Source organism: Falco cherrug, chromosome 11 (genome assembly GCF_023634085.1).
Source record: "Falco cherrug isolate bFalChe1 chromosome 11, bFalChe1.pri, whole genome shotgun sequence".
Classification (NCBI taxonomy): domain Eukaryota; kingdom Metazoa; phylum Chordata; class Aves; order Falconiformes; family Falconidae; genus Falco; species Falco cherrug.
In genome coordinates this window covers 21,400,953-21,425,690 of record NC_073707.1, presented here as the reverse complement: position 1 = coordinate 21,425,690, position 24,738 = coordinate 21,400,953, and the positions used below count along the sequence as shown (strand labels likewise).

Genomic DNA, 24,738 nt, shown 5'->3' with positions numbered 1-24,738 from the left:
ACAGGGCAGGGGGGGGCATGGTGCAACATTTGTTATTTCTTCTTCTGGTGGCATTTGCCTCATGCTGGGTTTTTTTTGATACGGCGTTTCTCTCTTGCCAGTAACTTTTGGGGGTATTTTGAGCATCGTTTGAAGTTTAGCTGGGGGGAAGGGCCAGATTTTATCTGAGAGTGAAATGTGGTAAAAAAAGAATTAAATGAGGCTGTCTCATTTGCTGAGTGTTCTCCTCCAGCCTGCTCTCTTTTGATGGAAACGCATCAAAACTGTTTGGTTTTTTCTTTTCTTTATTTTTTTTTTAAGGAATTGCTTTGACTCAGATTGTGTGAGATGAATCATAACCCACTTTCTCAACTGAGATGTGCAAAAATAAAAAAAAAATTCCAGCTCTGCTGTCAATGTCAGCGTAATCAATACAGAGTGTTTCTTGGTGGTGCAAAGAGGTAGGGGAGGATTAAAAGACTGAAAAGAATCCAAAGTAGCCAAACTTTCTTTCTGCTTTTAGTGAGCTGCACTGTTTTCACGTCTGCAAATGCACCTCACTGTTCATCATCTCATCTTGGACATGAGCACAGTTTTCATGTCTTTCGCTACAACCCAAGGTCACAACCAGTGCTCAAAAGTCAGGAGGCTGTCATCCCAAACTGGCAGGCAGATCACGAGAAGCCAGCCCTGGCAGACATTTGGGATGCTACCAGCAGCTAAGAGTAAACCTGTTTCAGCTTGTGAAACTTGCTGTTAAGATGTCACCTGCCTGGCCTGTGCCAGCACAGATTTTGTCAGCTGATTAGCAGAGAGTGACAAAGTGCTGTGCCTGTCCCGTGGCCCTGCCTGAACCAGCCCCATTGAGGGAAATGGAAAACTTCAATAGCAATAGGACCACTGTGGGTGCAAACTGGAGACAGGAGACCACATCTGATACCTCATTACCTGCTTTCATTTATGAACTTGCTTATTTGCATTTTTTTTCTTTTTTTTTTCTTGTGTGTCTGCCAAGGCATACACAGAGATGTAGAAATAGTTACCTCTCATAGTGTGAGCTAAGAGGGAGAGCTTAACCCCTGAAAAACTATGTTCACAGCACCAGGGGCAGAAGGGGACACCACAATACGTGTGTGGGCTTTAATAGTTGACAAAATTAATCTACACATTGAGCACAGTCATTCAGTAAAACAACCTGGCAATGACAGACGCCTTTGTAGAGAATTTAGAGGTGTGGGTACAGCCGTGTTCCAAAGCTACTATCCACAACTAAAGACAGGCAGGTGGACTTCGAATGTGAATTATTTTCTCTCACAGATCCTTCCAAATTACTGTCCCAGCCATGCTACGCTATTTGTTTAAACTGTGAATCAGGCCATATTCAGTTAGCAGCAGTGTTCAACTTTAATATACAATTTCCGCAACAAATTCTGATTCCAGACAATATCTTGAGAGGTTAATAACTTACTATCTACTGTGTTCTGATTCTGCCTGTGCTGTCAGGGGCAGACCAGGCAGATGATGTGCAGCGTTTTGTGTGAGGGCGGGTTGGAAGTAGGGAAAGTTTTGTGGGGGTTTTGCTTGGTTTTGTTGTCATTTAAAATTACACTCTGAAAAAAACCCCAGCTTTTAAAATGCCACTATTTCCACATTATCTGCTTGCCCTGAAAGGCAAGTAAAGCTGCTGGCTTCCAAAAAACCTGCAGAAATCTTGAAGTCTTTTACCTTAACTTTTCTCTTGTGTTGATGAATGGCTGGGACACAACAATACTGACTTTTCACCTTTTCTTAATGCAGGGATTGTTTGTGATCACATGAGCTAATGAATTGTGTTTGGCTGAGCTTTCCTGGAGGAAGACATTCATTTGGAAGGGACTCTAATGTGGGTCATTTATGCTGTGCAGAGACTGTCATGTGCTGTCAGCTCTTCTGGACAGGAAAGTCCTAGCAGTCATAACTGCCAGTGCAGAGCTAATTCCGGTCATGTGTTCTTGGTGTCATCTCCACGAGCTGGGCAGCTGCTTCTCATTTCTGTCCCATGGTTGAAATTAGCCAGAATCCTAAAATACATATAGATAGATGTGTATATATGTGCACATATATATATAATGCAGGATGCTATATGGACCCTAGATTCTTTCCCATTCTTCATCCAGCATCTCACATCAACTGATACAGCTTTCGATGCCTACACGGTCTTGTGAAGTGTGATTATCTTCAACACTGGCAAATCTGATGTCTGTTTCCTAAACACGGGAGGAAGAAAGGTGTGGAGGGAGGACAGGACTGGGGAGGGTGTGGCTATAATAATAGTGAAAGTTTGAGTGGTTCATTTGTAAATATTCTATCATTTATCTGTGTATATCTAAAACCAGGGGCGGCTTCTAAGGATAAGATGGCAAAGCACAGGCTTCAGCGTACCGTGCTTGTGTAATTCATTAGGCCACTACTGATGCTGAAACAACCATAACCTCCTGTTCTATGTACACTCAATTTCCAGGCAAGGCAACAGGAAGAGGAGGGGAGTGAAAAAGGGAGGTTGCTTATGGTCAGAATTATTTCCACCTTTTTTTCACAGGCATAATTCAGAAGGTGAAGAAAGGGGAGCATGTGCGCTGCAGATGTGCACAGCTGGTGCCTTGCCATCTCTATGGCATCCCTCCTTCAGAAGGGTGGCTGAGGAGAGCCAGAAGGGCTGTCTCAGTTATGTGGTCAGTCTCTTCCTGCACTGCTGTCTCTGTATGGAGTGAGGAATGGAAACTGCTCTGTTTGCTCATGCAGGAGAGAGACACATACTTGCAGTTGTGGAGGGCTTTGGTGAAAGACTGCGCAGATAACACAAGTGTCAGGAACCTCAGCAGGAGGGTCAGAGACAGGAGGCATCTGAAAAGAGGCCACCCCCAAGCTCAGGGCAGAGGGAATTGCTATTCTGGGGTTGCAGCTCTGTGCCCTGCACTAGCCCTTGTCATGCTAAGTTAATGAGTAAAGGACTTTGTTCGTAAAGCCCATTGATAGAAGTGTGGCTTAGTCTTCTAAACAAAAACAATACTTGATAGAAAGCCAATCAGTCCTGGGATCTGGGTGGTTTTTCTGTTATTTCTTTGCTCTGATTATAGCAGGGCATTGGTTGAGCCATAACTGAGTTGTTTCAGGTCTTTCAGACTCTGTTTCCTTCTGGTTTGTACAATTGCAAGGTGTTCACACGCAGTCTCACTGCATATTGCCCTTTACAGAACTTTCTTTCATTTAAGAGGGAAGAGAAGAAGGCTGACCTATGGCCTTGAGTCTCTTGTAAATGACCAAACTCTGAGACTATGAATAACAGCTGTTACGCAGCAAGTAGGAATGGTGCGCATCCAGCAAATGTCTGATTACAAGACCTGTTCTGGCCTATGAAAATTGCAGCTGTTCAAAAGAACAAGTAGCATTTTACAGGATGATGGGTCTAATCGTGATGCATAGTGTCACATCTCAATAGGTGTGTGTAGAATAGAAGGTGTTTAAACTGACATCAGCTCGACTAGAGGTCTGGCTGACTAAATATAACCTACACTTTTGGGAGATCAGTGTGAGCAGTGGCTTCGTGCTTGTGATCTGGGGACAAGGGAGAACAAAACAATATGCAGCAGAAATAACAACATAAAATGAGATCTTCTTATTGTTTTCCCTGGGCAAGCGTTTTACTAATTTTGTGTCCCTATTAGCCAGGTGTGTCCCATGGTGACCCTTAATATCTCAGACAGGGCTCATCTGCAGGAACAGAAGTTCCTAAGTCTAATTTAGTCTGTGGTTTCCAAAATGCCAGTCTATCTCTTTTTTGTTATGAAGAGGTTGCTTTGACTTTCTTGTGAAGCAGTACTGGAATTCAAACTTTTGGCAGGTATTCTAATGTTTGGACATGGATCTAAAGCTTAACTCAAATGCTTCTGGAGTCGTCTGGTCTAGAACATGGGCTGGAGACTTCCCAGGAGCTGCATAATATGTGTATTTCACAGGTCCTCACCTCTGCAGAGGCTGCAAAGGGGAAGCTTAGAACAGTGCAAAACAATGAAAGATATTTCCAAAATGTTTTAAGTCTCAATATTTGCACTGGGTCTCATGTTGCTGTAATTCTCTGTTTTGGATGCTCACTTCTGCAAGTTGTAGCTTTTCACTGGGACGAAAATCTCCCACACAGTTTCCTATGCTGGGGTGTGAATAATAGCTTCCCCGATCTACCCATCGCATCTGACTCTGTCAACATAACAAAGTTGCATCATTTTAGGTTCAAACGGAAACCAACTGTCTTAAACTAGCAGTGGCTTTCTGGGATTGGTCATATAAATTCAAAAGTATCTGAAGTTGACTAAACTTACATCAGTTAAAATCAGGCTTGGGATAAACTGAAATGAGTGTCTCTACATGTACCTCAGATCTAAATTTGGAGGTCTAGTGGGTTTCAAATGATTCCGTTATCACATGTAAACAAGTCCATCATTTTTCCCTACTGTCATACCAAAGTGCTTAATGAGGATTAAGTATACTTGCTATCTTCACAGTGAACTCCCATCTATGTAGGAAACCAGTAAAGAGCACCCTGAAAGTTCAGAGCACAATGATTTGCCAACTTTCTTCATATGGAGGTTGCCGTCATTGGTTCGGGATGTTCCGGAGGTTATTTCTTACTGAGTTTTTGGCAAACATTTACAATCCCTGATGATGATAGCATTTTCTAATGCCCGCTCAAGAACATTGGACTGGCAGGACTCATCATGACCTCTGGATATCGGATCGGTCCTTTTGGATTGGTTCAGCCCTGCCACAAGGAGGGAAAGCTTTTGGGGTTTCAGTTTCTGTTGGCGCAAAATTCTCAGGTCAAGAATTGTGTGAATAATTCAGGAGACAGTGATTGGTGCCCTTTGCCCGGAAGCCAATGTAGAAAGATCCTTCTGTCTTAGAAATGTGATGAATGATACTTTGGGTGTGCCTTTGTAGATGCTGATAACATCAGAGCCTCCTTATGGAGGACTTCAGGTTTAATGTCAGGACAATTTGTGTCATGATAAATATGGCTCAAAACACAAAATTCCCATATCTCTTACTGTAAGTCAGCAGGCCCTAGAGTCTAAGCCACCACCTCAGACAGAGTAGTTAGGGACACTGAAGAGTTTGGCTTTATGATGTGAGGTTTTTTTTAACTGCTTATTTTTTTAAACCTTGCTAATTATGAATCAAAAGCTGTAGGATGTGTGAGAGTGACACATGCAGTTGTGCAGATGGGTTTTCCACATACTTTCTTTAAATAAAATAATATTTTTTATAAATATGTATCTCATATTTTACACTAATTCACTTCTAGTGGAGGTCAAGCAAGAAAACTTTTGTCTCTGTTTCCATCAGGCTCTGAGAATGTGACAATCAGGTGAGAATAATGACCTATGGACACTTAATACCATACTGTTCCATCACACACTCCAGATACACAGCATGTGCCACGGGGACGTCATTTTGGAAGTAGTTTAGAGAGTTATCAGTATTACTTTCCATGTACCCCAGCCAGTAAGAGCAAGTCCCATGACCCAAAGGATGAGCAGAATTGTAATTAATGCATAATTAGACAAGTATAATTAATATGGTGTCACCAACATCAGATGTTATTTTAAAAGGACTTTTGCTCTCAATACCAATGTCACATTTTAAGGTTGTGATGTGTGGTCATCCTGAGTAGAAACAAATGTTGCATATCCCCTCCAGAATGGGAATGCCTCTCTATCCCAGGTTGTAGAGCTCCTGTTACTTGTCCAAGAGATTAAACAAATATTGGACCTTGCACCTGGTTGGAAAAGTCCCAGAGTTCAGGGCAAAGAAGGAAACCTCTGTCCAGTAGGTTGCTTTAATGAGAAAAAAACAGAGGGAGTTGATTCCAGCTGCTGAGAAATTTGGAGTGATGGAATTCAGTGCAAGGGATGGTGGATGGTCAGTGTACAGGTGAGGTGGTTTCCAGCGCCTGATGGATGTGATTTATGGCAGGGCTGCTGTCAACATGCAAACAGCGCTTGTTTCAAAACAGCAAGGAAACTTTGGGCCGGTGCCGGATTGTGAAAGGCATGGTTTTCAAAAGACCTTAAATAAATGAGGTGTTGGTTGAAATTTGGTGGGCCATCTTCTAATGCAGTCAGACACCTTTGAAAAACCCAGGCCTCAAAGCTGTTGGGGCTATGAGAGCAGCCATTTGTTCAGAACTGTACTTTTTCTGGGATATAGCCTTTCTCCACCTTTGTGGTGGTGTTCTTTTCCTTTTTTTTTTTTTTTTTTTCACTTTTGGCAGGGGGAAGACAGGTTCCCTCCCTGTTTCTTGGTTTTTGTCAGTCATTTTTCCCCAGGCAGGCATGCGGGAGGCATACCAGGTTGGTAGGCCAGAGCCATTGGCACAGGAAGCATCTCTGATTCAAAACTTCACCATTACTCAGGTATTTTCACCTTCTCTGCTGAACAGAGCGTTTGGTAAAAATCACTTCATGCCACCACCCTCCCAGTGATGCAGCAAGGCAGGGACAAGCTGCCAAGTACCAGCTGGAGCACACCCAGGCTATGGGCGAGTGAATAGAGTCATTCATGCCCAGCAGTGGATGTGATTTTTGGCTGGGCTTGAGTCTGGTGAACATACTGATGGCGCCTGTCCTAGGCTTGTGAAATGGGTTGGCTGGGCTGGGGGGCAGAAGTGGTTTGAAGTGCCCTTGCACAACATGGAAGCAGTTGGAGGTGAAGTGTTTGGGAAAGGGGACATTGTTTGCTCTGGTTTTGTTCAGCACCTAACACCACAGGGCCTTGACCCATTGCTTGTTCACCTTAGGACTGCTTTCATGCTGAAAGTGGCAAACCTAACTGTAGTCCTTTGGGAACACAATAAAAGACAACTGATTTTTTGACCTAGACGTAAATGCTGCTATCTATATCAGTGTGAGTCTTAGCTGGTCACTTCTGACTGCACCCTCAGTTCAGCTCTTAAGAAAGCAAGAGCAAAGGAGAATTTGATCTACATGTAAGGCATACTTGCCCTGAGCAGCAGCATGAGCCTGTGGGCAGCTGGTCACTGGTCCTCCCCACCTGGAGGAGTGGGTGGGAGAAGATGCATGAACCGTTGCACAAAGAACACCAAGCATCTGAAGAGGAGACCAGCTTGTCTGGCCTCCAGACTTGCTCTGTTTTGCAACCACCTCTTACGTATGAGGTTGGGTGCAGCAGCCCCTGAAACTACCCTCCACTGCTCTACCAGCAAGTCTAATCTCCTGAGTCCGTGGGTGAGCAGGTTGGGACAGCATGCTCGGAAAGACACCTGTGAGGGGACACAGATGGGCCAGGGAGAGCTGCCTCCACCTAGCCATTGGCTGGGGCTTCTGCCGCTGGCCCTCCCAGTAATTGCAAGGTATTTTTTTTTTTGTAGCTTTCCAAAAGAGGATCCTGAAATCTGGTGCGGCGTTGGAGCTAGCCCAGTGGGCCAGGGGATCACCCAGGAAATCCCCCCCCCCCCCCCCCGCCCATTGCCCCCTGATGAGAGTAGGAGGAGGAGTGATTTCTGCCTCCTATCCTGCCTTCCTTTCCCTGCAGGAGATTCACACAAGCGTGGTTGCTCAACGTGTGTGCTGTCATGTATTTGGTACTTGCACTGTCCAGGGTTTATCATGCAATGTGGCTTTACAAGTGTGAGTGCAAAGGGACCTGCCTCAGTGGTTGTTGCTGTTGGGATTACCAGAACTGCCAAAATTTGTCTGATCCACAGCTCTGCCAGCAAGTTTCCCTCACTAAGGCCCTTCCCAGGAGGAGCAAAACCCCACATTATCAGCTTTGGGATTAGTTGCCCAGAGAGAGGTTTCCTGCCTGGCCCACTAGGACTTAGTTAATACCCTTACCTTCACTGGGGTTTTAGTGAAGAGCAGCTGAGGTTGTTCCCTGGGTGCCACGTAATGGTAAGGTCTCACTAAAAAATAGGATTCTGATGTTAGTGGTGTGTTCCAAGGAGAAGGGTCATCTTTGTTTTAAAACCTCTTATTTTCCTATGAAAGTAAAAGAAGAGCTTGCTCACCTTTTGAAAGGATGGAAAACTCCCACTTTCTCACAGCCTTTACAATTTTTACCCCATTTTTATTCGGGGAAAAAAGGAGGGGTTTATGTCTCTTGCATTTTTAACTTCCTATATGTGATCAGTTTCCCCTGAAGGAGAGGTGTGATAGCACAGGGTGGTAGGGGACTTTTGTGAAAGTAGGAATTTTTGAATTTATTTTTTTTTTGACAAATTAAATGATTGCATTCCTTACTTAGGTAAGCATTTGTTGGTTGGGGTTTTTGGTGCAAATCAAAGCTTTGAAAGTCTTGTCCCCAAACACAAACATCTTTTTAGTAAAAAAAAAAAAAAAAAAAAAAAAGAAAGAAAGACTACTTCTTTCCATCCAGCTCTACACTTAAAACTTCTTTATCATATCCATGACTAGCATTAAGCCCAGGCTGGGAGCAGTAGTGAAGAGAAGCAGGTAGCAAGGGGTGCGCAGGAAGCAGCATGGGACATGGCACCGTTTGTGGGGCTGGAGAGGCAGGGGCTGGAGGAAGAACTGCTGTTGCTTCCAGAGACAATATCCCGTGCCCTGGCTGAGAGCGCCTGGCAAAGCTGCACAGACAACTCACTCCTCTGTTTCCCAAGCTGGGGCTCTTCAGTGGACATACAACTGTCATCTCTGTCATCTGGCAACTTTAATCAACATTAAAGGAAACATTTATAAAGGAAATACAGTACATTTTACTCTCTCCCTTGCATTTCCTTGATCAATCAGCAAAGAGAGGAATGTTTCCTCTCGCACTTTTTTCCACCCCCATTCTTTTGTCTCCAGATGTTACTGAGGCTCTATTTCAACCCCTTTGCACATGGTAAGACATGTGCCAAAAAGTTGACACAATGTAACAAAAAACAACCAAAAAAAAATCAGCATGCTGCAAAAAAAAGTGTCTGGGACCTTAAATATTGTAGAGCATCACTGACCCCCTCTGGGCTGGGACACTCACTGCAAATCACGCAAGTTGGGGGCTCATCGGTGTGTTGGACACACGGTCAGATCAACATTTGCCTACACTGCAAGGTGCCTTGCCTGGGGAGGTGAGGCACGGGCAACGTTGCTTTGGGATCCATACAACTGGTGTAGATGAAACCAAGCCTATATGTGTTCTTTATGTCCATCATGGGTAGAATAAAAAGGCTTTGGCTTAGATTACTGTGAGGGACATTTTGGTTGCATTGGAAAGGAAGGCTTGCTAGTGATAAGGTTAGGTACTCTGAAATTTTTCCCCATGTTGTTGGTTAAATCTCCATTGCTGGAGGATCTTAGGAACAGGTTAAACAAGTATCTGTGAGGAATGTTGTAGAGAGAGTTGATCCTGTCTTTGGGGCAGTAAGGTAGTTTCCATGACCTCTCAAGATCCTGTTCAACTTGAATTTTTATAGCTTTGTGGAAAAATCAGGAACGCTCCTCTCCAAACCTTTATTTTGTGCCAGTGATGCACTGTGGGTGCAATAATTTAGGAAGGTACCTCTACCACATTGGTAAGCACTTGTCATAATCTGCTTTATATCAGAAACAAGCTGAATTGTCTCTTGTGTCCCGGACAGTTAAGGAGAGGGCAATGTAGATGCATAAGGGACAGGGACCATCAGCACGTGGATATTGAAGGAAACCCAGGCATTTCTTCCTCTCTTATTAAACAGATGACAGTAGCAGAGGCACAAACTTTGTGCTCAATTGCTACATGCCTCAGCCAGCCTGCCAGAGAGAGATGATGTGGCCTGCACAGGGAACTTATTCCTCCTGCTGGGGAGCGGATTCCAGCGGGACTGGCTCTGGAAGCTCCCTCTGAAATGGAGTTTTTGTGCTGCAAGCCTGTCTCACCATCAAGCCTTTTCAGAGATGGTCTTGTGGTTAAAGAGACTAGACTGGGATTGAGAAGATGCAGTTTCTGTTCCTGGCTCCATCACAAACTCCTTGTGTGACCCTTGGAAAGTTATTTAACCTGTGTGGGTCTCAAGTTCCTCACCTGCAGGTTGGGTATGCTAGCAGCCCTCTGCTTTCCCAGGGTGTTGGAAAGATTCACCATGAGGGCCAGTGACTGGCTGGGATAGTAACTTTGTGATGAGCAGCATGGAGAAGGATTTGAAAAGGTACAGTAAAGTATTAGCAACATAGCCTGCACAGTTGCAGTGCATTTGCTGTGTGGAGTGGAATGAGACCTCTGGGGTGTACTGAGAATGTGTCAGGTTTGCAGCCAAGTAAAGTGAGAATATGAAGTTGTATTGTGGTTGGAGGAAAGGGATGCAAACAACACGAGAGTGCAGCTACTGCTGGACAAGCACGGTACAAATGACGAGGAGGTCACTGCAGGGACCTGTACATCTGGAGTACAAGTGCGATGCAGTTAAAGCAGAATAACCAGGACACTAATGAAATCATGGCCTTGGATTTAATTTATGAAGTGTTACAGGCACATGTTGCAGCATGAAGCTCTGTTTACTGTGAAAGATTGTGTTTTCTGACGTCTGCTGAAGAAGAGGGAATTAAGATTGATCTGTCTCATGTCCGAAGGCTGTGTAAGACAACTGATGCATACAGCCTGCTACTGTCAAACAGCAAAACTTCAAGCTTGGATCCTGGCGCAATAAACCTCTACCAAGGACTTCCCATTCAGTGAGAAGTCCGAGTTTAAAAGTGAAAAAAGGATAGGTAAGGAAGGCAAGGATAAGATGAGAAAAATACCATGGTTTCCTACCAAATGCAGAAACTGCCTTTGGGTTTCCCTTTGTACCATTATTGCAGTGCCCTGAGTGCCAAAGTGTTGGAATAACTTAGGGACAGATATGACCAACACACCTTTCCCTAACATAATCACAGTGGGAAACATACCTCCCATGCTCCCCAGGAAGGGAATAAGCCCTGTCTTGTGGATCAGAGATTCCTATTTTACTCCCTTTGGATAAATCAAGGAGTCCAGGACCTGCTGGGTGCTTAGGAGTTGCAGGCTCTCTACTATTGAGACTTAACTCGATTAAGGTGCACTAGCAGTTAAGGTCTGCTGTTACACTGTCATCCTAATGAATTAACTTCTGCTCATATATCCCTTTAAATTGGAATAATTGTACATGCCTGACTTAGGTGCCCTGAAGAACCCCATGTGCTTGGGAAATGCTTGAAAACCGTTGGATAAAAGTCACTAGGAAAGAGGAGGGAGAAAGGGGAAAATCTTGTTACATTGTTGACTTATGGTCAACGTTGTCCTCGAAATGCTGTTTTGTCATCAATATTTCTTCATTAGGAATAATGATTTTTCCACATTTACTGCCAGCTGATTCAAAGCCATCCAAAAGCAGAATGTGTCATGAATCTCTAAAATGCATTTGCTGGTGAACTCTAAACAGAGATGATTAGAAAAATAACAGAGCGGAAATACTGGGTGTCTTGAGGCTGCCAGGGGGACTTTTAGCGAAATATTTTGTTCAATGTATTTACATATTTTAAAAATGTTCTTAGTATGCTTCTGTAAAGGCAATATGCTGAATTTCTTTAGTTCTTGCTTGCATAGTGAATCAGGGCTGCAGTGAGAACCAGGGAATACACTTAGTTGATCAAGGGAAATTGTGTAATTGATAGGCACCGAGGATATGACCTTGTGGTATATCCCCACAGTACGGTTAGGGGAGAAACAGTTTTTTCCATCATGTAGAAGTTTTTGAGATATGTATGCTTTTCCCCCCACATTTCAGTAAATGCAGAACCTTCCTACTTTGATGCTTTTATCAGAAAAGTATCCCCTGTTGCTTCTCTATGTAGAATGCATGCATGCTTTGAATTCATGAATTTAAACCTTTTGTAGAGAGGTTTGCACATTTTCTCTCTGCTTTCTTTACTCTTAGTATCTCTAGTTATTGCCTGAATTGTCTCTGTTAGGCACTGGACGTCACATAGCAAGAGATGGTTGGTGCGCCCAGCGGCTTGGAATCTAAGTAGGTACGACAGACAAATTTTGCTGTAGCCTGAAAAAGCCTAATGCAGTCCTTGGATGTACGAACAGGAGCATCTCAGGCTAACTGGATGGAGTTACATTACCTCTGTATTTGGCTCCGGTGTGATTGCTGTTGGAATATTACGCCATAAACATTAGTATGGCATGTACCTATTCCACCATCCATCTTCAGCAGTGGATGTTTGTCAGATTGGCTTACATTCTTAATCTGACATTTAAAAGTGACTCGTCCCCGGTAAGGCTGGACACCCCGTACCTAATTCCTCATCTCCAGATCACACCCAGACTCTGGCCAAATCTTAAGACTTTTGCTGAGTAACAGCTCAGATTATGGCCTTTCCTGTTCATCTTCACAAATAAAACCTGCATCCAAGCTCCAGTTATCTTGAATCTCTGCAACATCCTTTTTGAAAAATGCAGTTTCTCCCTGTTCATGCTCAACTAGAATACAGCTGCAGAAATCACTCTCTAGCTTGTAACTTAGGCCAAATAATTTCTGCCTCTTGATCTCTCCTCTGGTTTCGTTTCTGCATTATATCAAACAGAAACTTCTTGTCTTTACTTGCATAGCTGGTGATGAGCTATTCCCACCCTTTTTTCCTGCAGTATTCTCCAGTGACATATCAACTCATCCTTCCTTTCTGCAGGTGTCTATGTTTAATCTTCAAGCACTTACATTCCCTTCTGTGCTGTCTTTGTCCCTTCCTTAGAAGCATCCCATTAAGCTTCCCTCAAACTTCCTCCAGATCCTCTTTCAAATTATTCTTTAACCTTTTCCTTTGTTGGGCTCTGTACATACTCCTTGTCAATAGTAGAATATTTAGAGTGCTGAGACCAGTTTTCCTTGCAGACCAGTTTTGTCTGATTGTTTCTTTTTATTTATTTCCTACCTATACCCAGTTATTGCATGTATTAGCATGGTAGGCCCGTGCAGTTGGGCTCTTCTTTGAATTCTGCTTGTCAAATTCACAATTTGAATTTGTGTGAATACCCAGCACAATGGGGCTGTTCCACAGCCTGAGCAGCCAGGATCTGTGGTGGTGTAAGCAAAAATAATGTAATAGTAATAAACTAGCAAGAAGTTAGAACATGGCATTGCGTGCAATATGAGCTCCTCTCCTCATTTCCTCCTCTTCCTTCAGATCTGCGAAATTTCAAATTTTTTATACAACAGAAAAGAGTAAATGAGAAGGTTTCAGGATAAAGTATAGTAGCTGATGCTCCTTTCAGCTGAAGTGTTTCTCTATGATCCACTTAGTAATAATGGCATTTCCAGCAGTTTCAGCAGGGAAGCCTCTGTGGGCACCTCTGTTACGTCCCCCCAAGGTAACACCAACATGTGTCAGCCAGGCTAGACTGAAGGAAGGTCATGGGCAAGATTACGAGCCTCTTTCATGCAAAAATAGAGGACTCCAGTCTCCCAGGCTTGCTGCCAACACATCACCTTCTAGTTTTGCTGAAATGATCTTGAAAAAGGACCTAAAATGGGCTGGAGGGGCAAATGAAGAATGTTGAAATGACATAGTTTCATCTTCGTGCAGTTCAGTACTAATTTTGTCCTTTGTCTTTAAGCTGCCTTTTAAGTGCTGTTTGTCTCTGTGGGAAGCAAATGGGTCACGTTGTTCTATGTTTCTACTGTAATACGCTGCCTGCTATTTTTCCTCTTAGATTATTTGTGTAATCTTTTTTGTGCAATCTGTTTGTTCTTGAGTCTTGCAGGCTTTGCCTTTGCTACTTCTTTCCCAATAAGCAGTGCAACTTGTTCTGTATTCACTCATGGGTATTCTGCACACAACGGACTGGATTATTTCAACCAGTGTGAAAATATTAAAATGGGGAACATGTGTGGGCACTTAATTGTGGTGAGTCCAACCACAAATACCTTCGCCGTTGGTAATTGGCACACAGGAAAAGCAGACCTTTGTTTTGTTTTTATCAGACACAATGATAGCTACATTGTTTTTAGTGGGGTTTTTCTGGTTTTCTAAGGAAATGAGGCTTGTGCAATCGCAGGGCCTGGGTGCGTGTGCCTGTCTGCTTGTCAGTTCCTCCCTTACCAGCAACGCTTGAAACTAATAGCCATTTTCAGCCATTTTCTACCAAATTTAAGCGAGGCACGGGAGTTGGAAGAAGTGTGCAGCTTTTACAGAAGTCTTGTGAGTTCCCAGATTGCACCAAGGTCTGCAGAAGGTGCAGTCTCTAATGGCCACATCACTGCAAGCCAGATCAGTTGCGCATTTGCCCACATGCCTTTACGTGGATCCAGCCACCTAACTGTAAGATCCCAAATTTGAATATTTTGGCTTACTTGCTTTTACCCTTCGGGCAAGTGAGTCAGTTGTGGGTGTTGCTAGGCACAGAGCTTGTGTTTTGATTCTCACTGGAGTGGCCATGTCTCATGAAAAACATGGTTTGCTCAAGGCCACAGTATTACAATTTGCATATAAACTCATGAAAAAGGAAGGTTTCCTTTTCTCATGTGTGAGAGTTTATAGGAGCATTTCTGTCTGTGTACATAATAGCAGAAGCTGGACTTCTCATAAATGTAGGCAGGTCAAGTCTGTCACTGCCTGAATGGGAATCTTCTGTGGAAAAACACAGAAAGAGGAAGGAAAGCCTAAGGAAATAGCAACTTCAAGGGAGAAGTTGGCCAGGATTTCTGTTGTGCTGCTCTCTGGTTCGTACCTGGCCACCAGCAGTGTAGTTGGGGAATGCCTCAGAGCCATGCAGGAACGTAGCCTCAGGGCACCTTTGGGAGGCAGAGATGTCTTTATGCCCTTTGCTCAAAGAGAGGACGGAGGTATAAAGGCAGCAAGTGATTTGCCGGAGATTACAAGAGTATATGTTTGAGTTAGGAAACAGACCCACACCTCCTGACACAAGAAGTACAGCCAGAAGTATAGTCTACGTATAGACAGCTTCTCCAGCAAATGTAGAGATGACTTGGTCAAAGTGGAAGATAAGTGTTGAAGTATACAAGAGGTGGCTAAATTATGAATGTGAGAAGAGGAAGGGAAGAAAAGATTCCCACATGTTCTACTCAGATGTTAACAAAGAAAGCTGAGAAGTGTTTGCATAGACACTACATTATTCCGTGTCCAAATGCCTCATAAAAATAATACCGGATGATCACAGAATGGCACACCAGGGAAAATAAATTCTTCAGCGGAATATTCCCTCTGGAAAAACACTGTGTAAAGTAATACACTAATGGCTTTCAATTTCATGTTTTATATATAGAGATATTAACTGCTCCCCAGACGTCTCTTCATATTACAGCCCAGCTACATGAGCAGTTTGGAGAAGGCCCTGGAGCACACTCGGTTTTGTCCGCACACAGGACTGAGCAGTGCTTTCCTGTTGTACATGCAACTCCTGCGGTGTATACAGTAGGTTTCTTTTGCCTCCTTCCCAGAGCAGTACTGCTCCTGTGGTTCTCTCCAGCGGGGTTTTTTTTTTTTTTCCTCTTCTTGGTCCTCATGGTTTTTTTCCATTCTTCCCCCATGCTCTGTAGCCTCACCACCATGCTGAGAACCCTGCATTCCTTCTCTGCTCATAAAAAAGGAGTCCTCACAAGAAGCATTACAGTGAGGTGACTGAAGCACAACACTGTCAATCAAAACACTAATAATAAATGCTAAAGAAAGTTAAGTTTAAATACAACATTATTAATTGCTTTCTGGGGGTTTCCAAGCTTGTCTGGTTTTATCTGATGACTTCTTTCTCCACATTGCTCAGACTGGGAGCTGTTTGAGTCAGGAACTGTCTGTCCTGTATAATGCCAACTACGGTAATGCTGTTGTAGTAAATCAGAATGATCTGGGTTCTTTTCCAAGCCTTCCTAATATGTCTCAAATGTGTATATATATCATCCTGCCGCATCCTGAGGAAACCAAAAGTAGCTTACGTGCTTTGTTCCCTGGATGTAGTCTGTTGGGGTCTGGAATAGGCAAGAAAGAAGTTGTGAGTGCTGGGACATCGATGATGCACTGCACAAGGACAGCAGCCCTGCTGTTGGGATGACAAGACATGTCCAAGTACCTTTAGGGAGTTTTGTAGTATTTGCTTGAAAAGGCCAATAAACACAGACCATGGTATGAGAGAACATTGTATCGTTGATGGATTATTTATTATTAGGGACATATTATTTGTATATGCATTTATGAGTAATTCTATTTTGAGCTTAGTCTGCCTTCCTGCTTGCAACTCAACTAGCACATTCCTTCCCCTCCTTCTCACCCTCACTGACCACACCGCTCCACCCACAGAGCCCTGAAGGAGAAGTGCAAGGTCCCAAGACTGGGGATACCACAATTATTATCAAAATGGAGAATACCATTTTGCATGGGACAAAACCCCAGACTGTAGTTGCTCTGTTGCCTTCAATGGAGCTCTCCTGCGCAGGGTGGCTGAGGTTGTCCTAAATACCTTCCATGACTCTCTGCATCAATTATTTTCAACACTAATTGCTGGGTAAGGACACAAGACCTGCATGGGCTATCTCTGTCTTCTAGAACTCAAAGGAATGGCAAAGGTGTGCCTTCCACCCACCCTCTTCCATCATCTCTGCACCCCAATCTTCCCTAGGAAAATGTCTTTCCCATGATCTAAGAAACCTTTTTTCTCTGAAATCCTGCCTTCACTTTAAATCTATCTGCCACATAACCTTTTCAACAACACTCTGAACAAGGCAGCAAACCTTTTGTATGTGTGTGCAGATTTTTTGTGTGTTATATATGTGTGTGGCATTAGGGACCTTTTGCAAAAACAGACAGAGCTCTTAAGGCTTGTCTTTACTTAGAATCCTTACTAGCAGCTTCTGATACACCTTTCTTGAAGGATGGTAAGAATAAAGTATCCACACCTCAGTTTCTTGAGGAATCATTTCTGTGCTTTAAATAGACACAATATCTTAATCCATATTCATCTTCAGACAGAAAAAAAAAAGTAATTGGCTCCATTGAGGGAATTGGTTTAAGCTGTGCAAGGAAAAACTACTCTTTAAGTGGTAACAATTGCGCTGCCACCAGGCAGCTTTATGAGGCATCCTACCCCAAAATCCTTTCATGGGGAGGTAAAGCTTTAGGCACAGGCTTATCCCATCTAACTGAGGAGCTGGGGATGACTGTAGATGATGGCTGAATGGTTTGCATCTGGGGCTGAGGCTCTTTACAATGATCACTGACGAGCAGCAGCGGAACTGGTATCAGTGCAGTCTTGGGAGCCAGTTTCAAACCTCTCTAAGACCTTTTCATACGGGCCAGCACCAGAGTGCCTTCCAGCGGCCCTGGATCTTTGCCAGCCATGGCACAAACTGTTCTTCTGTTGACTGAGCTGCCTCCTTACCCACTGTGCAGCGCAGGTGTGTGGATGGTCCTTCTCTGCAGTTGAGACCAGGAGCTTGCTTTGACTCGTGTCCTTTCCCCTTGGTGACAGGCCGCTGTGCCCGCTGTGGGGAGAATGTTGTTGGGGAAGGCACCGGCTGCACAGCCATGGACCAGGTCTTCCACGTGGAGTGCTTCACCTGCATGATGTGCAACAACAAGCTGAGGGGACAGCCCTTCTACGCAGTGGAGAAGAAAGCCTATTGTGAGCCCTGCTATATTGTAAGTACCTGTTCTTGTTTGCACCCTGATTTTAATGCATAGATATTGAAAACATTGATTTTGTTCATTGCTGTACAGTTGGCTTATAGTGAAAACCTGACAATCCCATGGCAGCACTGAGGGCACCGGTTTTTCCATAGTCTTCAGAAGATCTCTGATCTTTTCAGGTTCCTAGGTGAATTTCATTCCCTGGTCTAACCTATCTCTGAAATGAAGTGGCCAAAGCGGGCGAAAGAGGTGCTTTTTGTGATTATTTCAGCTCTGTAAGGAGCAGACTATGCAGTGATTTTTAAGGGGTGGTGTTGCTCCCAGAAGCTTTCTGTGTTGAGACACCTGATACCAAAATGCTTACAAACTGCAGTGCCCGCTAAGATTAAGGAGGTGAGATGCAAGATGGCACTAAAACTTCTAAAATCAAGACCCTTGTATTGCTTGATGGAAGTCCTACTAAACTAAGGGGTTTTGGGTTGGATATCTTCTGCAGCTTACTTTACCCTAAAATTTTCATTTCATGCCTCCAACAAGCTCTTAAAGCAAACAATTAGATGTTGCTCTGAGGAGCTGCACCTTTTAAGAGGCTCCCACAAGAGCTAGTTGGAACCAGTTGCAAATTAAAGAAACATCATCTTGCGTGCCTGAGGCCTTACCTTGGTGTGACCTTAATATACAGTATATAGGAATAATCCTTGTAATTCAGAATAAGAAAAGCACTGAAGTGTTGATAGCTCTTTCTCTAAACCTCCAAATCAGAGTTCTTTTTATGAAAACTGGACCCGAGACCCTTCCAGAATTGGATTTGCACTTTTGAAAGTAAAAATTGATGCTTTTGTTGACATTTCTGGCATTCCAATAATAATTAAAGCAATAATAGGTGTTTCTGAAAATGCCACCAATATCCCGTTACTCCTTCTGTTTCTGCCAGAGCCTTTGCAGTGGGATTATTGCTGAAATATTTAATTTAAACATGAGAGGATTATGTCTTATTTACAATGGTAGTGATATATGGGCCTTGTTAATTGGCTTTTAAAAACTAAATGATCTTTTGATGGAATATGTACCTTTTAAACCATTTCCATTTTTATTTGCACTAAAATGATTGCACCATAAAAAATTTAAGGTTAATTTCATGGCAAGTTTGACCATGTGCAAAAGCACTGCACACTTTAGGAAGGTGCCTTCATAATATGATTGGAGCAACTTTACGTTACTGGAATTAAGCATTTCATTGACTTCAGGCTGGAGTTGACTTCATCTGCTTGCAGACTGATATTTTCTTTTCCTCTTTTTTTTTTAAATCAAGCACGCATTCTTCACCACTTGTCTGCTTTAGTTTGGGAAAACATCTGCATTAGCCACTGTAGTAATGGTTTAAAATTATTTAATCCCATTACTTATACACTTCATTAGCCTGAGTGAATTGTTGGCAAGGGTTCAGTAAACTTCCTACATTGGGAGATAAAAGGATAAAAAAGGAAAGGGAGAAGGATTCTGCTCTTCATTTTCTTTCAAATTTATCTTCTATCTATTTAAGGGATAAAGGAATTATAATTGCCTGGTTTCATCTGCATTTGTACATTCTGTGATATGGCTTTGCAGCTCTGAGTACAGACGAAAGAGTAAACGATTAATAGCTTTCTTTTATATAACCAGAAGGGGCCTTTAAATGTTTATCCACGTAGTCCACAAAAACCTGGTTATGGACTTATCCAAAACATGTCTGGATCCATCTGCTGCTGCACGTGCAGGGGAAAGGATGGCAATGTTGATGGGGCTATGTATGTGTAGCTGGACAGCTGGTACCGTGAGTAGGAAATAGAAAGCTGAAATCTGGCAGTCTGATGCAGCAAAGAAAAAAAAAAATACCCAAGCACACATTAAACTCTTAAATGTGGAAGAAATAAGTGTTGGAATCCTAACTCTCAGTACTCTTCGGAAAGCTCAGGAGTCTGCTGTTCCGAAAGCCAGATCTACAAGGGATCTAGGCACCTGCCATGCTATTGGCTTTAGGCCTGAGGAATTTGTGTCGTAGAGCATATGTCTCATTGATTTTTCAGTGAAATGAGGTCTGCATTGGCTTCAGTGGAATGATGAGTGCCTGTAAGTACACCGAGGGCCTGAGCTAGGCTTCGAGTTGTTCTTGCAAATGGATTGGGAGCCCTTAAATTGCTGAGGCACAGTCTGAATGCTTGTGCCTTTAGATGTGTGATGCGGTCATACTGAAGTCAATGAGAGTTAATGACCTGCTTAAAATCTAGCCTGTACTTAAGAATTTTGCTGAATTGTGGCCTCTGATTTTTTTTTTCTTTTTTGGAACTTGCCAAAGTCCCTTTATCAGAAAATAACTTGGACGCTTGGAGTCCTAGTGCTGTAGGAAATCAATGTGACTGAAGAACCCAAACTCGGATTCCTGTGGACCTGAATTCCCATGAATGGTGGAGCCTTCGTGGCTAGCCCAAGATTGCACAGCTAATCCATGGTTGTGGCCAGCTGAAAAAACAGGATTCTCAGCTGCTATAAGTCTGAATAATTCAATGAAGCTTGTTTACTCATCTACCTAATTCATACTGATTTCTAGCACACATCCCCTTTTCCCCACATCCAAACCTCTTGACCCATTATGCAAGCCATTAGGCCAAGCTGCTTCATTTCTGTAAAGAACACAAACTATAATATTTGCCTGGTCATGATATATAAATTAATGGATTCTTTGATTTTATTTTTTAAGTCGTTCCCTTGTGTGATTTGTGGCCTTATGCGCATAAAAACTATATGCAAAAATAAAAATACATGTTTTTCAACAGTTAGAATTGGCTAATCTTCTCAGTTTATTATGTGGCTCTTCTTAGTTGTGGTGGAGTGAAGCCATAATTAAGATTACTGTGAAGAGCTGCATTTAATTACTGGTTAGTCAATACCAAGCCTAAATAGCCTGAAGAAGGGTTGGGATTTTTTTGTTTTTCTTTCTGGTTTTATTTATCAGTGACCCAGTTAAGCTGAATTTCCCTAAAAGTCTGAATTAACATCTAAGGAGATCAATCACCTGTTTAAAAAAAAAATGGTTTTCCTAATGGGAATCTGAGTACCAGAGTTAATTTCTATCAGAGTTAATTTCTTTCACACAAAAATCCCTGCATCCAAAAGCCAGTCACTATCATTTCCTGTTACATCTTACGAATGCAGTGAGTTCTGTTGCCAATGTGTTTGCTGGTTTTGCTCTGCATCCAAGGATTCTTTCATTATTGATGTGATTTCTAAAAGAGTATCAGTCTTCTCCATTAAGACACTTCTGCTGAACTAAAAGCAACTGTAAAAAATAAAGTGTTAATAGGAGACAGATGTCTTCTAGTCATTACGACAGTCAAGTAACATCCGAAATGTCATGATAGGGTTTCCAGTGTAACCAGCGTACTGTTGTATGCGTGATAAATGCTGTGTCGGCAGTATGTTATCGGTATACTTTTCCCCTCCCTTACAGGGCAAATTACTGACAAAAAACATTTGGTGTGCTGCCTTTAAGTAGCTGAAGAGATCTTAGTGCTGGACTCAGTGCAGAGAAAAGGTTAAGAGTAATATCAGTGGAACTGTTGTTATAAAAGATTGAAGAGCAAGATTTTAGAGCAGTGCCAGCTGTCTGCTTTCCAAATACTGTATTATCATAAGGACTGAACACAAGGTTAACCAGACACACCGGTCTGGCAAGAGCGATGCTGCTGTTTTTGTGAATGGGATGTTCTTTGATGTCCAGATGACTTTCTCCAGGATGTGGAAATTTTCCTCCATTCTTTATCACCTTTCCTTGCAGGCCGGTGGTTGGCAGTTGGAGATAAACTCGCTGAGAGGTGCTGAGCACCTGCAGTTAGCACAGAAAGCGAAAAGATCTTGCAGATGCTCCTGGCCTCTGAGGGTTTCTTCTTTTCCTGTCCAAGTCAATGTGACCCACTGCTGGGCCTTGAGGGAAGGACCATGGTGCGGTGGGGAAAGGGATGAGAAAGCAGAAATAACAAACCAAGCAAAGCAGAAATAGCCAGGGTCAGATGAAAAAGAGTTCAGAGAAGTGGTGGGCTAAAAAGGATGAGCAATCGAAGGAGAGGAAAGAAACTGTCTTGTGTCTGTCTGTCTAGGTAGTGGGGTAAGATGGTGGGTGCAGTGCCCTATGGAGACCCAGGGCCTGAGGTTTCCTCTCTCTGCTGCACACTGAGATACTGAGGACATGAACTTAAACCCTACCGCAAAGATCACTTACAAGGATTTTGCAGGGTGAGGTTCATCTTTCCATAGTACTAAAGCTGTAGAAGTGCTTGAAGGGGAAAGAATTGTGCATGGAAGTCATGCCCTGATTGCTGCCATTCCCTAGCTTTGAACTCGGGATCATAGTGCTTTTTTCTCCCAGTGATTTGTGTTTGTGGGGTAAAAAAAAACCCACCCGTATCTTCAATGTTTCTTTCTCTTACCAGCTTCTAACTTCCTGCCTAGCAGGGGTTGTAGTTCAGTAGAAGACAGTTAAGACCAGGATGCAAGAGAAAAACTGATGCTTTAGCAAATGGTACAACTAGGGCCACTGGTGCCACAGGGCATCCTGGGAAAGCTTAGACTTGCTAATCGTTCTGAAATGTTGGTGTCACCAGATATTTTAGCGAGCACAAATTGAGTTAAGGCTGCTATCAGCTTCAGTGTGACTGCTATTGTAAACCTCACCCTGAGCACACACGAGCGTGGTTATTTGAAAACTGAAAGAGCAGCTACCTCCAGCATGTACGGTTTAAAGTGTAAGGTTGATCCCTGCAGCAAAATTACATCTATTTTTAAAAATAATTCTGCAATTTGTAAGCAGAGATTACAGCACCAATTTAGCAACCATGTAACAATTTAAATTGGACCAGAAAAGAGAAACTGTAATTTAAAGATATTCTTTTTTATGATACAAGTTTTCTTCTTTTTAAAGTAAAAAGCCCTTTATTCTTGTTTTTGTCAAGCAACGTATTGAATTTGAGAGTAATTTATGGAAAGTGCTGCCAGCATGGTATTGCGAGTGCTCCACAATTTGAATTTAAACTGCTCAATGGGATCATTAAGACTATTATGCCTGCTTTCCAAAGAGTTTGAATTCAAAATGACAACTGGAACAAAAATATAAAATAAACTAAAGAGAAGTCACGCACTCTTTACGTGGTGGAATTTTTCTGCCCTCGAAACATTTCATCGAGATCAATGCTCTTCTTGAATCCTCTCCTAGAAAAAAGCTGGTGTTGCTAGTTTTAATTCGGTGCTCCTGTGTGAGTCATCAGCAGCAGGGAGCTGAACCTGTGACCCGTGGATCTAAAAGCATTAAGTCTTGGCTGCTGTAGCGGAAAGATGCAGCTTGGCTGCACCACGTGGCAGCGGGCTCCTGCCCTGGATATTTCTTACCCGCAACAGAAGAGGTCTGTGGGCATAGCAGGCACAAAATGGGTCCGGAGTTTTGGTTTGTTTACAGGCATGTTTTAATCCTGTTGATTATTAGCTTTGATAATTTTGCTAGTCTAGGCCCATCTGGTAACTTCTTTAGAAGCAAATCATGGCAAGGGAAGACTGTCATTCCTGGTAAATTGATCATAATTTGTAAAACTGAGAAATTAATAAATCCCTTAAGAGTGTAACAGCCCTTTCTGTTAATACCACCCACCAACAGTTGATATTAAAAATACCAGTGGAAGCTGGACGACGAGTGGTGGCCGTAAGGTTGGCACTACTGCTTCAAGTGGTAAATGGTTTTGTGCAACCTGGGTGTAATGGGATTGCACGGCAAGGTTTGGTAGCGGGGGGGCTACAGGGGTGGCTTCTGTGAGAAGCTACTAGCAGCTTCCCCTGTGTCTGATGGAGCCAATGTCAGCTGGCCCCGAGATGGACCTGCTGCTGGCTGAGGCCAAGCCCATCAGCAATGGTGGTAGCTCCTCTGGGATAATGTATTTAAGAAGGGGAGGGAAAAAAAATCTGTGCAACAAATTGCAGTGGAAGGGAGGAATGAGACTATGTGAGAGCAACAACTCTGCAGACACCCAGGTCAGTGCAGAAGGAAGGGGAGGAGGTGCTCCAGGCACTGGAGCAGAGATTCCCATGAAGACCATGGTGAGGCAGGCAGTGCCCCTGCAGCCCATGGGGGTTGACAGGGGAGCAGATCTCCACCTGCAGCCCATGGAGGACCCTATGCCGGAGCAGGTGGATGCCTGAAGGAGGCTGTGACCCATGGGAAGCCCAGGCTGGAGCAGGTTTGCTGCAAGGACTTGTGACCCCACACTGGAGCAGTCTGCTCCTGCGGGACCGCACCCAGTGGAAGGGACCCACGCTGGAGCGGTTTGTAAAGAACTGCAGCCCATGGGAAGGACTCACATTGGAGAAGTTCATGGAGAACTGTCTCCTGTGGGAGGGACCCTACGTTGTAGCAGTGTGAGGAGGAAGGAGTGGCAGAAATAACATGATGAACTGACCATAACCCCCATTCGCCTGTGCCACTCAGGGGGAGGCCGTAGAGAAATCAGGAATTAAGTTAAGCCTGGGAAGAAGGGAGGGGTGGGGGAAGGTGTTTTTAGGTTTTGATTTTAGTTCTCGTTATCCTACTCTGGTTTGAATAATAGTAAATTCAAATAATTTCCCCGAGCTGAGTCTGTTTTGCCCATGATGGTAATTTTTGAGTCATCTCCCTGTCCTTAGCTTGACCCATGAGCTTTTAGTTCTATTTTCTCTCCCCTGTCTAGCTGAGGAGGGGAGTGATAGAGCGGCTTTGGTGGGCATCTGGTGTTCAGCCAAGGTGAAACCACCACATAGGGCATAAAATGGAGGTGGATGGGGTGCTATTGCATAAGTTGCACCTGGAGCATCTAGGAGGTGCAGAGAAGTGTGTGTGAGAAAGAATATGTCAATGAAAGAGCTTCTGTCGAAACTGGGATGGATGCCGAACTTAGCTGACCCTCTTGAAGCCTGCATCTGTTTTTTCAGTGGCTTACCAGCTGTTACAGGGGATGGATGGGTCATGCCTTTTATTTTGTCACTAGACAGGAGGAAAAGGTTCCTTGGGGGTGGGAAGGGGCAGGGGTCAATAACCTCCTTTCTAAACTGGTCTTACAAAGAAAGGGGAGAAAGC

The 24,738-nt window shown here is 43.4% G+C and overlaps 1 protein-coding gene across 9 annotated transcripts in view; it reads left to right on the top strand.

Moving 5' to 3' along the window:
* Positions 1-24,738, top strand: part of LPP (LIM domain containing preferred translocation partner in lipoma) — a 356,437-nt gene that overhangs the window by 277,569 nt on the left and 54,130 nt on the right. For all 9 annotated transcript variants that reach the window (XM_055723235.1, XM_055723233.1, XM_055723237.1 and 6 more), the window contains one exon: positions 17,452-17,621. In XM_055723235.1, the coding sequence (XP_055579210.1) occupies positions 17,452-17,621 (170 nt within the window). The remainder of the gene's footprint in view (positions 1-17,451; positions 17,622-24,738) is intronic.